Source organism: Anguilla rostrata, chromosome 7, assembly GCF_018555375.3.
Source record: "Anguilla rostrata isolate EN2019 chromosome 7, ASM1855537v3, whole genome shotgun sequence".
NCBI classification, from domain to species: domain Eukaryota; kingdom Metazoa; phylum Chordata; class Actinopteri; order Anguilliformes; family Anguillidae; genus Anguilla; species Anguilla rostrata.
In genome coordinates, this window is record NC_057939.1 from 17,701,808 (window position 1) to 17,719,171 (window position 17,364).

The window sequence follows — 17,364 nt, forward strand, 5'->3', positions numbered from 1 at the left end:
GGGGTAATGGGGTAAGCTGCTTTACAAGAAGGGACATCGCTCACTGCCGGCTCACTGACGCAGCACATTTCACCACCGTGATTAACATACCAGCGATGCCACTGACCCAGTCCCCTGGAGCAATATATTAGCGGACAAAGAAATAAGCTATCCTAGCATAAAGGCCTTAAGAGAAATCAATATCCTATTGACCATGTGGAGAAAAAATTTAAAAAAGGATTGCTGGTGCAAATCGAGCGCCCGTTAGTGCTCAGACTCCATTGCTGGAGAAAGGGGGGGAGAGACGGGTAACCTGGGGCAGTCCAAGAATGCACCTTAGCAACAAGCTCAACACTTCCCCCATCGCAGGATGTAAGGACAGTGTCGGTGTCAGTGGTGGTGATGGTCACTGCTTAAAACAGAATCTGCTCAACCAACGTCTTTCAGCTCAACAATTGCCGACCACCGAGAGCAGGCCACAGGCCACACACACAGGCTTTCACACAGGCCACATTATACCCCCCTTCCCCTCGAGAGCCCCATGCTCCTCACAGGCTCCTTACCCCCCAATCTCTAGCTCAACCCCCCATGCCCCATCTCCCCACCCCCAGCCTTCTACCATTATTTCCCGCTCACACCCAAGTCCGCTGCCCCTCTCTTTCCCCCCACATCACACTCACTCTCCAATGCCTTCACCCTCTTCCCCACAATCTCCAACAGCAAAACCTCCAAACTCTCCCCCAAAGAGATCCACCCTTGTCCCCACACAGACCCACTCTCTCCACATCACACAGTTCACCTCCCTTCCCCAAACTTCACCACCCGGTCCGCAACACAGCCCCACACTCCCCCCCACCAGCACTCACGGTTTCTGGGCTTCTCTTCATCCAGTCCCTCTTCCTCGTTCTCGGGGTCGATGTCCTCGGCCTGGGTGATCCAGTCCAGGTACCCTTTCAGGTCCTCCTCCAGCTGCTGCTTCTCCCTCAGTTTCTGAAAGTCCCCCCGAGCTTTAGCCTTCTCTCGCTCCTTCGAGAACTCCCTGCACACCACCGGGCACGGGCAGAGAAGGAGGGAGAGAAGGATGGAGGGATTGGCAGAAGGAGAGGAGGAAAGGAGAGGGACAAGGACAGGAAGAAAGAAGGATCTGAAATCTGGTTCATGGAAACAGCCAAGTTGAGGCAAACAGTCCTAAACTAGACAACGCAGCTGAATGTTCAACAATTTAAAAATTTAAAAATCAAACAAAAAATAAAACATACAATTAAAGTTGAGACAGTATCCAGAAGGAACTCAGAAGTAAACAAATGTTTAGAGAGGAACTGGAAGGTCAAGGGAAGAGCGGCACCCTTTTGACTTTGCCAGAGATGTGTCCTCACTCACACATAGACATCAGAAGTGAGAGAACCAGTAGGGTCAGCGGAGTCCCCTCGCTCTCTTCAAACACACAAACATGCAGCGGCCGCGTTTGGGATTAAATGGAAGAAAAGGCAACAGATGATAACCGAAGAAGAAAGCAACTCCCACGTTCGTTTTTGAAAATATGTTTTTTATGGAAATTGGCAAATCGAGAATTTCAATTGATGCTAAAGCTGCTAAAAGGCACGCTGCCATCGGGAACAAACCTAAGAGGAACTACGCCGTACGGGAATGCCCTTTAAAGGATAAGGCATTCTTAAACCGCACGCTGTATTTCACCCGAAGCGCAATGTATATCTGCACCAGCATGAGAGCTGCAGGAATGGTAATGGGGCCTACTGGAGATTCCACCTCCAGGAGGGAGCGCATTCAGCGTGATCGATGCGGGGGAGAAGCGGGGCTCCGGCAGTACGGAGAGCGAGCGAGCGAGCGAGCGGGGAGAGCCCAGGGACGTGCGAAATTACACCCTCAGCCCACAGCGAGCGCACAGCCCCCAGATCAATGAGCCCAGCTCATCACTGCTGTCAGATCGCATCTCGCAGACAATCTGCAACACAAACGGTGAGCGCCAGTGAGCCATGCCGACTGCTAGCCCGGCCCCCACTGCGGTCTAATTCACCACCTGCACATTTTTAAAAAGGCCTGGAGAGCTTCTCCCCCCGCCTCCAGCTCTTTCCATTTTAGCATGCTGGGCAGCGCTCCTTGACTCCCTGACAGTAATCAGCTTACACATTCATTGACGGTGCCCTTCGCGACGATCGGTTTTAGTCATTCGAATGATTTTGTGGCGAACTTTTACAATCACCCCGCAGAACGTGCATTTGGAATGAAACCCAGCGTACACGTGACCTCAGGGAATGGAGAGAACGCAACAGTTGGCCAGGAATAAATCTGACTGCAGCTAAGGGGAAGACAACAACCTGAACTGCTGGAGGTCACTGTAAAATTCTTTAGAGGAGCTTTGAAGAGTCAAACTTAATTTCTGAAATAATAAAAACAGCTCAAAGAAGGCTGCAGTTTTCTTTCACGTAAACATTTTTATGAAAGATTACTTTAACATTTTTTTCCAGATTATTGTTTTCTCTACTCATTGACTAGCCTCACCATAAAATATCGCAAGGTAAACTGAAACTGGCCTTGGCCAGAGGGTTGAATCTGAAATGTAGACAAATCCAAATTGCACAAATAAAATAAGTATAAAAAGTGTTATTTTACAGTGCAGAGAAGGAAAGAAGAGAGCTGAAAGACACAAACTGATAAAACCCATTCTTACCCGCTCAGCACACCCAGAACCAAGTTAAGAACAAAAAATGACCCTATGATGATTAGAGTAACAAAATAGATCCAGGGCCACCCATTTCCGATGGCATCATTCACCTGGAAAGATGGAGCAATAATTAGTGTGCATTAATAACTCAGAGCAACAAGACTCCATTGGGTGACTGCTCCAGCGCATTTCCCAGCCAATCCAGCCTTCAATCGTTTGGAGATTCCAACAACCCCCAGAAAACTTGACATACAGCAGCTAAATCAGCTGTCCCTCAGACTGCAGGCGCCCTTTTTTGGTTGAAAAACGGTTTGGTTCTAAGAAGGAGCGTATTCCCTGGGGCAAACACTTTGGACGACCCTTCAGCAGTACATCAAGAAAAGTCCTTTCCCTGACCCAATTCACCATTAAGGGAATGAAGAAAAAAAAGAAATCAGAACAGCCAAACTACTGCTTTTCTAGATGGGAAAGTTAGCCTGTTTATCCAGGCCAATTTATTCCCTCTGGCCATGCAAACCAGTCTGTCCAATAAAACAGATGTGAGTGAATATTTACTGCTGTCCATTGGCTGCAGTGCTTGTGCTACATTTCCCTGTTTCCCATTTCAGCAGGAACACACGACCACGGAATCCACCGGCTTCGTTCAATTCAATTTTATACTGGAAACTAAAACTAAAAACGAAACACTACTAAAACTTATGTCAAGAGTCTGGCTGTACCAAAGAATGAATACATTTGCCATATTAAATCTTCACAAATTGGGAATTATGACGCAAATACACACATAAACCTAAGCTTATGCCTTCTCTCACTCTCATCTGAAAGTAGTTTAGCTGGAACAGGGTTGTCTTGAAGACATTGAACTATGAATCAGTGCACCTGAAGCCCTCATTGAGATAGATCATCAAACAGATTATCATAAAACAGATAGACAGGTTCACGGTTTCCTGAATCTACTGAATCACCAACATAACCCCGTGGGCCTTACTATCCCAGAATGCTCTCTGTGTGGACACACTGCCAAAATCACCATTGCCTCACCAATAACCTGACATTTTCAACACAACAGAAGTGATTCACGGAAAAGAAATGTCAAGATTCCTGGAGTGGCATTTCCACAGCAATTAGACTCTCTTTGCTTTTTTTGGTCTTTTGGCACTGTTGTTTTATTAATACAATCCACACCCACCCCCGCCAATTTTCTAAATTCCAGTCTGGATAATCAGGTTTCTCTTTTAGCGCATGTGACTCTCTGAGTCTCCTCTGCGCTGCACCCACGGCTCGAGTCTTGTTGTCTGGTTAGTGATCACAGGCAGCAGTGGACACAAGGCGCTCTTACCCGCTCAACACCCCCAGAACCAGATTTAGTACGAAAAAGGATCCAAAGATGACCAGACTGACAAAATAGACCCAGGGAAGCTCATAGCCCATAGCGTCCTGCATCTGAAAGATGGAGGAAGGTTAGAAAAAAATAGAGTGGGTTTAGAAAACAGGGAGAAAAGAAAGAGAGAGAAAACCCAGATGGTAAAAAGAAGCAAGGAAGAAATTAAACAAGGACTAAGGCGACTTTTTTTGTCAAAGCTCTGTCTGGATTACTTTCATTCAAACAACGTCTTGAAGCTGTGGCACACAGAGTGAGCTGAACTCTAAACTCAGCAGAACTGTGCTCACCAGGACACATCCACGCAAGATTACAGTGCTGAACACATTTCCTGCACAAAGGAAAATGTCTCCATCAGCATAAACTGAGAGCGTAAGAAAGGCATTTTAAAATAGCCTGTATATTTAATGGAGAGGAGAAGATGTGTTCTTTCCAGAGATGTATAATCACTGCCGCTATTGGGTCTTGGAAATAAAAATTCTCTTCATGTCCTAAGATGGGAGCACACAGCTATGTTTACCCTTTCTCTTGAAGCAATATTATTCGTTTTCTCCCCAATTGCTTTCTTCTCTTGCAGTAGAGGCTCTTCACACAAGCCGTTGAGCTACACTGGCCAGTATACACATCCCCTTTAAAAAACATAAATGTTTCCTAAATTCAATGGTAGGGACACTGTCCAGGAGGAGATGGTATTCACTGAATGATGTGGAAAAATAATTACCAAATCAGGTACCATCAGTCTGAACCTCCAATAACTGACCAGTCTAACTGGCTGAACTGATCCCTGATCTCCACACCTTAGCTGTTTTTTGCTAAGTATTCCACGCAGCTCAAAAATAGGCTTTTGCGCCTCACCTGGTGCTACGCAAACTGCACAGAGCCACTGAGGTCAGTAACTCCCCGACCCCCGTTTCTATGAAAGGCGCTACATAAACGTGATGTCTGCTCTCTGTGGCCCACACACCTTGGGACCGGTGGGGCCAGTCACACTGCTGGACAAGTGGAAGGAAAGCAGAAGAAGAGGGAAAGAAGAGGGAAAGGGAAACAGACAAAGGGACAGAGATGGTAGGAAGGACAGAGCCAGCGCAGGTGGTGTACTCAATACTGGTCACAGATATTCTATGTACCGATGAGATATTCATCTCCGTGTGCTTAACACTGAGTATCATATCACCTTGAGCAACCCGGGAGCACATCCAGCTAAAACGCTAGTTCTTGGTGTAGCAACGTGGCCCAAGGTCTGGTATCAAATACCTGACTGTGCCGGTACCAGCCGAAGCCGGGAGTCTCACAGGCCAATGCAATAAAAATGGTTTTAATTCAGGTAAAATACTGTACAGTCATTGTGCAAAATGTGTTCTTATTTTCTGGCTCCTTCTGAATGAAGGACAATAAGAAGGCATCCAGTGCTAGCAGTAACCGACTGGAACTGCCCAGACAAGAGGCAGAAAGCATGCAGAGCTGCCTATCTGGTCAGGAGATCTGTGGTGGAAATTAGACCAACACGAATGAATCCCATGTAGCCAGTGCAGTGTTTGGATTAGTCAAAAGGCAGAGCTCTATGTAAAACAAGAAATCTGTTGGGATCTGACAACGATAAGCAAAAAAACTATCTGTGCTTGGATTGGTCTTCTTATCGTCCTTATCTTTGATTGGTATTGTGCCTGTGCACTGAATGAAATGTTTGCGCAGGCATTTCAAATTTACATGCACAGAGAAAAAAGTGTTGTAAAATAGCAATTTTTCCACCACCCTAGTAATGTGTTCATGTTTTCTAATATAAGGCTTTAAACTGGTGTGTCTATCAAATGCAAACTGTATACAGGCTTTGCTTTTATACAGTTCACCATAAGAAGTGTCAGGGATTACTGCAGCTTAAAGCTTGTTATAGCTGGAGGAAATTTAGCTCCCATACCATTCACATTTTATGTGCGTCAGGGAAAAATAAATACATAAATTTAATTTTGCGTTTAATCTATTCATGTATTCACCGGGAGCTTTAGTACAGTCAGGAATTAGGAGAATTGTGACTCTGAACATGGTTTATTCTTGTCTTCAATTACAGAACCCATTTTGTGCATTGATTTTGTGCAAGAAATTATCTTCTGTAGACTATTTTTCATGGCTGTGTATTTGAGTCACTGTTATAGAAACACATTCTAAAGCCAGACCCGTAGGCTTCCTCCATAATCAAAATTCACTTCACGGATGTTTCTGGGAACTTTTATTTATATTTAAATGAAAACAAATGCTTAACTTTCCCGCTTATCAATTGTAGATGATTTTGGCATTCAATGAAATTGATAACCATTTACTGTATAAGGAAATGTATGAGACTACAAACATTTAAATATGTACATGTATACTGTCACACATTTTCACAGATCTTGATAATTTTTTATGTGACAACAGTTGTGTTTACGAAGTAATTTTCCATGTGTGCGGCTACGTGCGTGTGTATATGATTGTGCGTGGGTGCCTGTGTGCGTGTGTGTGTGTGTGTGTGTGTTAGCTCAGTGAACTGGAATGTGTTGCATGTGTGGGTCCACTCTCAGTTGGAAGTTCAGTTGGAATCCCTGCTGGAAGCCTGCATGCCGTTTGCTTGTGAGCTCGATGCAGTTTGTCAGAGGTGGCACAGCACAGTACAGCGCGGTACAGCACACTCAGACAAACCCCAGTGCCAGGGCCCGACTCACCCAGTACAGCACGTCCGTCCAGCCTTCCATGGTGATGCACTGAAAGACCGTCAGCATGGCAAAGGCAAAGTTGTCGAAGTTGGTGATGCCGTAGTTGGGCCCCTCCCAGCCCATCTCGCACTTGGTGATGTTCTCCGGGCTGCACTGCCTGCCGTGGGCGTGCGCTTGGGCGCAGGGGGCAGGCTTCTCCTCAGAGGTGGGACCTAGCAACACAGATAGCAGCTTTGCTAACACCTGCTGCTCAGACACCAGAGGTGCTGATGAGACTTAAGCCTGATAGTTCATGGACCACAGATGAGATGTTACCACAAAACAAGCAGAAACTGCTTGGCTTTCATTAGTAGTCCTCAGAGATTTTATAAAAAACAACGCTTATATGTTCATGTTGACTTCAGCAGGTTTAATCTACAGTGTGTGTATTGTTAATATAAAAACAACGACAAGAAATGTCAGTGATTTGCGTACTAATATACGAGTTGAGATGAATACCACTAAAGTTCAGTCTCTCCAGAAAATTTTTATTCAAACAAATAATTGAAAAGTCCCAATAGAACAGTATGTGTATTTTCAATTCATGAACTGAATTACTACTAATTTCCTGAATTCCTTCAACTGCAAATGAATTGACCTTAATCTCGCTACTCTCCCAGGGTAGAAGTGTGTTGGACTGACAGAGGACACAGATGACAGCACCGAGGTTGTGTTCTCCTAAAAATATGAACTGCCGCATTCCAATTCTGAGGGTGGACACACCGAGGCGTGAAATCGCAGCAAAGCGCAGAACAAAATGGGGAGTTCGACTGGAACGCACGGATGCGTGACACAGTCGTCTGAGATGCTGTGTGAGAGTAAACAGCGGACCTGCTCCCCCGCTGACTTGCTAAACCAACCAAAAACCTCTTTATTCATGCTTCATGATGCCAGTTCCTATCTCATGTTTACTCTTAAAATACATAGATTGGATTAGCAAACCCTCGTAGCATGAAGACGAGTCGGTCTGCGTGGCGAGCAGGTAGTGTGACTCCCGCTCAGCGAGTGCATTTAGAGCACGGTTGAGCTCAAGGTTAAAAGGGGGACTTCCTGACGATTATTCAGACTGCTGAATGAATATCAGTAAACATCCTTTGAATGGAAGCTGCCTTGCGCATCCACATCCGCTTCTAATCCTGGCCTGACATTTGCATGCGCTGCAGTGTACAAAGATGGGGCAGTAATACGGCAATCCCTTTGAATTCGAGGCTCATGCAGGAAGAATACGAGTATGCACCCATTCACTCCACAAACCACATTCATTCTTCAGGCTGTTGTGGGAAAAGACTGTATTTCTTGGTTGGCCTGCCTGGTTAAAATGAGGCATATAAATGACAGATATAAGGGTTGAGATTCCACCACCTCCCCATGAAGATGCATATGGGTCTTTTTCATTTCATTGGCTCATTGATACAGAAGGGCATGCACTTTTGCAAGGTCCAAAGGTTTCTTGGATTTAGAGTGAGTCAAAATAGAACAATAGTGCAAATGCAACTCCAAATGTTTAACAACTTTTAAATCTCTAAAATTCTGACCTTGTGGGGGAAGGTCACCCCCCCCCCCCCCCAGAGCAAGCCGTGTGGACCTGACGAGGTGGAGGTAGAAGTGGAGAGGATGGAGGCGAACACAGGTGGAGGGCGGTTAGGGACTGACCTAGGTGTCCGTCGCGGTAGAAGAAGCAGGTGCGGTGCATCTTGCCCATGAAGAGCTCCAGGCCGATGATGGCGTAGATGATGATGACGAAGAGGACAAGGAGCGCGATGTGCAGCAACGGGACCATGGCTTTAATGATGGAGTTCAACACCACCTGCAGGCCTGGGAAGGGACACAGCAATTTGCGCTTTTACACTCCCCTGTAAAACATGTTTATGTTCATGACTAAACTCTCTGAGGCGTCACTGTAAATATACACAATGCATTTTGCACATCCAATACTAAAGCAGGTTTCTGCCCCTCTAAACTTCTAGATCTAGATCATAGTAATGGTGAGCATCTGTGCCACACCTCATTTGGGCAGAGGTAGAGGTACCCATATTTCTCATGACTGGGGGAACTGAGCTAGCGGTTACTGGGAGGCCTTAAACGACCAGCTCAGTGATGACAACACTCATCTCCTTGCATACAGATCCCTTCCCTCTCAACTTTCTTCACTGACTGTCCATTCATCTTTGGACTCTGGAGAGAAATCACCTCTTTTAGAACAGAGTGACCTCGTGTTTACAGGGCTGTCTCAGACGATACTGTGCGCTCTCCTGTCACACTCACCAGCAATATCAATTAACTTACCCTCAACCGTCCTTTATGAAATAAGTCAGGCCTACGAGAACATCCCATCTTTAAAGGATGTGTCCCGTAAACTCGAAAACTCAAGGGTTAGCTTTCCTCTCCTAATACAGTACAGGAGAACACATACTTAAAAACAAACAGCAACCCCCCGTAGAGACCGAGATGCTCCCCCACCCCTGAGGAGCGGGCAGGAGGGACACTCACTGGGCACTCCGGACACCAGCCTGAGGGGCCGCAGCACCCTGAACGCCCTCAGCGCCTTCACGTCGAAGCCCGCGGCCTTCCCTCCGATGGGCGTCGCCCCGTCCCCTTTGGTGGCTTGTTCTAAAATAGCACTAAAAAGCCTGATGGACACAAAGAGACAGACACAGATAGGTAGGTTTGGGTTAATGCTGTCCAAATGAAGAAGTACAACATTAACTGCAATTTCCACAAGCAGAGGGAGAAAGCAACAACATGTTGGTAACAAAATATGTTTTTGCATGTTAAAATGAATGAATTATTTCAAAAACATTATTTGCGACATTATCACCAATTATTTCAGAACTATTTCAGATTCAAGAAATTCCATCAATTCATTACCATAAAAAACTATTTGATGAGAACATACAAAGGAGAAATAATTTCAGAGCATCAATATGAGAAATTATCAATTGATTATTTAATTGCAGCAATTGAAACAATGCCAGTGGTTTGCCATTGGCTGTGGATTAAGTGTCTGAAACACCAGGAACAAAGCAGGACTCAGAAGGCGGCACACGTTCCTTGGATGTAATTCAGTTGCTGAAAGATCCCCACTTGGCACTGCTTTGAGTGCCCTAGTTGTACTCCATAAATCGCAGTAACCATTAGCATAACCACAACATCATTTTTTTTCCCAAAGAATTCCACACAGAGAGCATTCATCCTCGGTTTCAGATGTGGTGCACTATCAATTACCACAGGAAAAAAATGCCTGAAAAGAACAGTGCTCATAAAAATGGCTCTCAATTTGTTCGTTAAAAACACCTGCCGCCGTGTGATCTCGGGGCCTCAAACTCTTGAGCGGAAAATGCCTGATTAGACCAAGGAATGAAAATTGAAATCGCACAGGGAGCGCTGGCAAGGCCATTAGTCATCAGCTGATTGTTGAATTCTAATGATGCATCAGCACTGAAAATCAGAATTTAACATCAATAAAACATTAATTAGGGAAGAGGCGCTCCTAACCCTTGGCACGTTTACAATAGCTGAGTGATCACTTTTCGAAAAAAAAAGAAAAAGGAAATTTTCAAGTGCCCTTTCTCTTAATTTTTCCATCGACACAAAAAAGGGATGTTTTCAGAATGTGACCGCATCAGCTGAATGCAGAAAAGCCCGTATTGTACAGTGAGTACAGAGTCTCACGTGGTTATTCGTATAAAGAGCAATCCGCTGAAGCGCTTGGGTAGGCTCAGGTAGCCACAAATGTCAGCGGAGACACCTGGTCACCCGGCCTGAATGCAGGAATGCATTAAGCCCACATCAGCGCTTCTCCCCGCGGGGAATCCGGCACCTTCCGTCTCTCCTCCCAGGAAACACGGAGCCCCTCAGGCAGACGCCCGACGGCCCAGCAGCACAGCGCCTCCCTCTCCCAAGAGCCAATCTCCAAGGGAAACGCGGGTGATAAGGTGATTTTGAGAGTACAGCCTGGGGGGGCGCGTGGGTCTCCGGAAGCCATCATGGGGTTCCTAGCCCCCTCCACACAGAAGGGAGGTGGGGGGGGGCAGAACCAGTCACAGGGTCTCTAGCCCCCCCACCCACCCAGAGGTGCCATGTAAATAGATCCACCAGGCATCACTGCACACGCTCATGTTACCGCAATCCCGCCATGCACTGCAGAGAAGCAGGCAGTAAAACCTGATAATGCCCTCAGTCTCTTGGTCTGCGCCTCGGCACGGAACACAGTCACGGATACTCGGCGTATAATAAAAAGGAATACAATCATTTCTGGTGGGAAGAACACGGGTGCAATAAAAGAAATGCGTACATTTGAAGCCTTTAAACAAAAAGTCAGACCTCAAGCACCCGATTCAGGCAGGGGAATATGAGTACATCTGTGCGTCATTCCTGAAAGCCATATCCATTTCCACAGCTGAGGGGGAAAAACAATTAATAAAAAAGATTGCATCTAAATGAATCATTCACCCGCTGTCTACCTGCCTCGCTGGCCGGATTGACGGGAACAGTGCGGCAGATCCATATTTATTTTATAAAGTACCTCACTGTCCGATGATTCGCTATAAAGCAGGCTACATACAGCCGTATATAAACGCAGGCACAAATAATAGGCCTTCGCGGCGTCAGATATGGTGTTGCGTAAGGAACCTCATATCGGTCTCAGAGATGGAAAAAGCCACAATTCAATCAGTCACCCGAGAGCCCATTTCATCCGGCCACAAAGGACATTATGCAAAACGCGCGGCTCCCCCTCCCCTCTCCCCCCTCCCCCCTCCCCTCTCCTCTTACAGGCCCTCAGCCATTCCTGCTTTAGATGCAGATGATTGGAAATGACAAGCAATCGCGCCGATAACCGCATTTCCTCTAATCTCTGCTTCAAGGTTGAAGGGAAAGTTAGGAAAGCACAAGAGTGCAAAACAGAGAGGGAAAGAGAGGGAGTGGGGGGGTGGGGGGGGCATGGGAGAAGGCAGGAGCGGGGACAAGACGACTGCCACTCAGGACCCTGCCGACAGAGAGACAGGCCCTCTCCTCCCCCAGCCAAGAGGCTGCATTATGCCACCCCAGGGCGATCCCACTCAATAATTAAAATCATTAGCATGACAAAGTCAGAGGTGTCTTTTCTTTCTCTCCGAAAGCCAAAAGTCTTTCACTTGTCTTTTTTTCCCCCTGTCCTCTTTAATTGATTCCATAGGCGGTGATGTGCATGTATCGGGTTTAATTGCTCAGTCTGACAGATCCTGACATTGTGTGTGTTGGAACAAAAGGGACGGACGGACCTGTCTGACTGCGTACAGAGGAGACGGGAGGAGCTCCCATTCAACGACTGAGGCAAGTGAAGGAAAGGCTTCACTCACCCACACTCTCCACCCCTGTTTAATCAGTTAACCAGTTACAACTGGTATGAACTAATAAAGGAGCACTCAACACCCCCCCCCCCCCATCCACACACACAACCACACACGTTATAACAGAAATAGCCGGGTTCTTACCCTGACCTAACACAAGCTGTCGCAGGACAGTTTAATTAATTGCCGCTTGTCCGGCTGGAGGTCCCACCGTTTTTAACAACATGTGATTAATATGCTAGCGCGGCTGACCCTGGGACCGCGAAGCACGCGGTCCGCCCCGGCCCCCGAAAACGGACCGAGCCAACGCCGCGCCTGAGGTCACCGCTGCGGTAAGACCTTAACGCGGCGTCACGCTCGTTTCCCTGCCCGCGATACACGAAGCAGAGCCGCGGTAAGGTGTGGTGCCCTCTGATACGCCCACAGAGACAAACCATTAAAATGCATTATGTGCGGTCAGCTAGCCTACTTCATCTCGCACACCCCACAAGGACCAGTATTTTCACACAGCGTATTTGTGTAAAGCACAGAAGTGAATGAATCCAGCTGTATTCGGTATATTTCACACAATGTCAAACACTGACATGGCAACGTTTGGGATGAATGTTACTATGGGTTACTACCTGACATGTAGTTGTACAATAAAATAAAAGATCTGCTTGGTAGAACAGGCAGTGTATCACTCCAGTGTGCCAATTAATATTTAACCACAACACAAAATGTTTATTCCCTTTTCATTCGCACCCCTTGCCTGTTATCTCTTATATGCACTATGCAATACAGCAACTATACAAAATATACAGCATATTATAAAGTCAAATGAACTGTACCTTATTGGTAGTAAGAATCATTCTGTGCCACCTGGTCAAAACCTTTCAACAGCATTAAGCCATTTAATTATGTTCAAAGGTCAATTATCTGTAGAAGCACATAGACTGGACACACCTAAGACTGCCTTTCTGAGCATTACTAATGAAAATGAAATCCTTTCAAATTTCCAGAAAGCCTGAATACAATTGGTTTACACAACTATTTCAAAACACGTAATGTTATCTTAATACAATTAAAGCATTTAGGAAAAAGGATTTAAATGGCAACAATTCAACTGTAATAACTGACAGGAAATGTGAGCACTTTTTGGAAACATAACAAAGAAAGATAACTGAACAAAAATCTAAATGAACGATGCATTTGTGAAAGTATGGGATCATATGACAAGAGCTTTTTAAATTTTTGTAATCAGTAATAAGTGCACCTCTGATGTTCTATTTCCACAAAAAGATTTAATGAACACGTCAAATGCACAGAAAGCAGTGATTGCACTCGGTCTTTATCACAGAAGCTGTGCTGCAGTAAGGGCAGAAATGCAGGAATCGGGAGAAGAGCCCGTCAGTAGTGATGAGGTAATGACTGAACAAGGTTGAGCGGATCGGTGTGTGTGTGTGTGTGTGTGTGTGTGTGAGCACTGTGGCCTGTGAGAGATCCTTTTCAGCTGCCTTTTAAAACCCCTGGCCTGTGTGGGGCCTGTGGGGGTAATAATGCCTCTTGCGAACTTCACACACATTTTTCATGTCATTAAGATCAGTGTCAGCGGCAACTTGTGCTTCCGGCTACTGTGTAGTTAGGCATAGAGCAGACAGAGGCACACACACACAGTCCCATTCTCACACACGCACACACAGACCCACACACAGCTCCATTCCCACACACACACACACACACACAGACACATGCATTATCCCCTCACACACACAGATACAGCTTGCAGCTGCTGTACATGCTGCACTCTCTTACACGCTGAGGAGACGCTCCAGTGAGCTCAGTGAGGGGGAAGCAGAGCTCTGCAAACACGGCTCTCCGAGTGCATGTAGTGACAGTGAGGTCTCTCTCTGTACAACAGGGGATTCAGAGAGGGTCATACCTGCTTCTGCATTTCTGCTCTCAATTATTAGCCCAGCCATTAGGAACAGTTATTTCAGATACTTTTCTTTCAGTTAAGTTCTTGGATGACAGCTGAAGACCTGTTCCTGTGTCACAACATAAAAATATGGTATTGCAGTCTAATCTGCAATTAAACCAACATGTATGCAGTATATTCAGCTGATTGGTTAATTTGGCTGCTATACCTGGTGATAATGAAAACCCGCATACACACCGTCCCCGGCCCTGCAGGAATGGATTTGCCCCTCCCTGCTCTATGGGGCTACACTTTTCTGTCCTGGGAGGGTGCTGTCAAATTTGAGAAACAAGTGACAGAGTGCCCCACAGAGGGGGTGCGGCAGGGCTTGTAGGCTACAGTGATGAACAGTATGAGAGGAATTTTGCATGAATATTTAGAGGGATCTGAGAAAGAGCTTCTCTTCATGGTTTATGCCACACAGAGCCCAGATCTGAAACTGTACAGTAATCCCTAAGATATGAATCAATCAATCGCATACAGCAGTAAGCTTATAAAACACTGCGTCTCACCCAAAATGGTGTTCCCCAATTCATCGCACCGCAGCATGAGACTGAAGCAGCCCAAAGAGGGCATCTAAGGAGATCAAACACACCGCGCCGTGTGGGGGTCCTTTAAAACGTGTGCCCTAAACCCACTGTACTGCTCACCCATAGCCCGCTGAGCTTTAGGCTGAAAGCTTCTAACACAGGACACGGGCCTTCTGGGGTGGAGCGTTCTGCTCCAGTCACTTAGCGGCGTGTAGCGTGAATCCTCCTGTCGGCCATGTCTTAATCCGCGGGGTCTGTGATCCGTCTGTGCGCATGAGAGGCTTTTAAAAAATAAGGGGGGGGAAGCTTGGGGGGGGGGGGGGGGCAGGCATTCTTCCCAGGCCTCAGAGCGACCCCGCTAATGAGGTGCTCGCCCATCCCCACTTCTTCTTCTGACGCTCGTCTCCGTTTGCTCGTCTTCAAAGGCCAACTTCTTCCCCGAAGGACACGTGCAAAGTCATCCCGTTACATCAAAAGAGCCTTTGACTGACATTGACCAAGCATGAACGTACACACTTCTGCACGCGTAGATCAGCGACAGCGAGATAAAAGTTCACGCAGGGAACCCTGCTGTAACACTGGCTGAATCCTTAAACGCCTGCTCTCTCATGATGGCCAAAGCACCAACCATCGGGAGCCATTTTGTGTGTTGTGTGTATCTTTAATTTCACACAGTTGGGACAAAAACTGGACATGCATGTGTCCCCTTTCTGCTTTGACCGTAGTTTTCAGTCCGTGAAGACTGCGCTGACGCTCTTGAATTCCAAAAGACATTTTCCCCTTTTAAATGCAACACCACACACTCAGCCCATTCTGCAATTCGTTCTGAACCAAATGGACTGTGCACCTCCACCTGTCCTGAGGGAAGAAGTATGAAAGTTACGCGGTTTCTCACATACGGCGCGGAGACAGAAAATGTGCTACTTACCCTACAACCACTATAATGAAATCCAGCAGGTTCCATCCGTTGCGCAGGTACGCATTGGGGTGGAAGAGCAGTCCATAGGCTATTACCTTCAGAAATGCTTCCACTGTGAAAATGATGAGGAACAGATACTCCACCCGTTCCTGAGCAAGAGAGAGACAGAGAGAGAGAGAGAAAAAAAAAATAGAGAGAGAGAGCAATGTTAGTTTGTAGTTTCTGGTACTTGATTGAGTCAATTATAGTAAACAAGGAAAAAAATACATTAACAAGATATGCTTGTGTTCACTTGAATGTCACACACTTACTGAATTTATTCAGAATGCGAAATGGTATTAAGGCTTCTGCATGCTTTCCTTCTTGCAGCTAGATGCCAGTACGTACACACCACATACACAAATAATAACAGGCAATTGAGCAGCGAAGCAAAATCTGAAAAGCCTGAAAGGCCGACACAGGGAGGGAAAAACGATGACTAGAGGTCAAAGGTCAGCCGTGGCGGCCACGCGGCCAAGTGAGTTTCGATTAGGCTCACAGAGGCAGCGATTGGCCGGTGCTTCGCTGGCCCGCGCTACCTCCCCAGATCGCCAGCACCTCCTCGCTGCACCCGGGAGTCGATCCCGCAGTGGCACACCAGCGAGAAACCCCCGTAATCCAATTACTCTCAATTAAACATCATTAAGATAAGAGCCCTCAGCAAGCCCATCCAGATCAACGCTTGCCTCTTTCAGAGGGAGAAAGAGCATTCCTCCCCCCTCCCCCCTTTTCCCCATCGCTTTCAGGCCTGTGGGCAGGGATTATAAGAGTAACACTCGTGGAGAAGATATTGCCCTTAGACACGCACGCACACACACACTCACCTTCACCAGCACACAGTGGGCGTTATCAATGCAATCAAGAGCTGTCGCAGCGTGTTCTGCCGTGTCGGGTGGATATTACTATCCAATAAACGGGTTTTCATTGCGCACTGCGACTGCGAACGCAGAGAGGGCCGCTCCCTCACGCGCAGAAAAGGCTCCAGTGGCACTGCTGCTCACGCAGACCCAGTAGGCGAGTACCTGGCAGACCACCATCAGTGCCAGCTGTCCGTCTGCAGTCGCCCACTAGCGCTTCACCAATTACTTAGCATTATTTTATCAGCTAATCCTCAACTCAAATGCCCCGCCTCATTAGAGAAGTGGTGTAGCGGCGACTTGCTGTGCTGATGGGGGGGGGGGTCGCTAGCGGTAGCTACAGGGCACTGTGTGCATGCTGGAGGGGGGGGAACACCTCAAACTGGGGGGAAAGGGTGGTGATACATATTCCAAGGACCATAAGCTCCCCCGCATGCATGGTGGCCGTGATCAGCACAGACCCACCCAAACAGCTAACGGCACACACTGAGAAATCGTTTCTGATCCCATCTGCATTTGCCCTTGTCCCTGGGCCACTCACTTTGCAGACATTTTGAAGGTATGCTGTAAAAAGCCTTTCAAATAAGCAGAGTGGACAGCAACTCTTTTCTTCTTAATTTGCAACCCTCATCCTGAATCTTAACACTGCCATCGGTGTAGGGCCCTTCCAAAAACACCAGCAAAGCAGATTAAAGATCTGTTTAAGGGCCAGTCATGTATATACAAGTGCTTCATGTAAACCTCTCATCAAGTCACTCAAGTAGAAATAATTAGACCCTGACTGCAAATCCTTGATAGCCCTGACAGCAGCACAGACCTGAAGTAAACTCTCTTTTAAAAACCTCTCCACCCCACCTCCCTGAATATCCACCTGGGTACGTGCGCACCTACCAGGACTGGAGCTGACATACCCCGCCCCACCAGCTGTCTTTGGCCCACTGGCAGATGTTAACAGTAAGTGCT

General features: G+C 46.8%; 1 protein-coding gene across 4 annotated transcripts in view; it reads right to left on the reverse strand.

The window, feature by feature from the left end:
- Positions 1-17,364, reverse strand: part of cacna1c (calcium channel, voltage-dependent, L type, alpha 1C subunit) — a 231,996-nt gene that overhangs the window by 59,192 nt on the left and 155,440 nt on the right. For all 4 annotated transcript variants that reach the window (XM_064343362.1, XM_064343361.1, XM_064343360.1 and 1 more), the window contains 6 exons: positions 15,515-15,654; positions 9,260-9,399; positions 8,423-8,584; positions 6,740-6,942; positions 4,002-4,105; positions 846-1,018 (listed from right to left, as the gene is read on the reverse strand). In XM_064343362.1, coding sequence (XP_064199432.1) covers positions 846-1,018; positions 4,002-4,105; positions 6,740-6,942; positions 8,423-8,584; positions 9,260-9,399; positions 15,515-15,654 — 922 coding nt within the window. The remainder of the gene's footprint in view (positions 1-845; positions 1,019-4,001; positions 4,106-6,739; positions 6,943-8,422; positions 8,585-9,259; positions 9,400-15,514; positions 15,655-17,364) is intronic.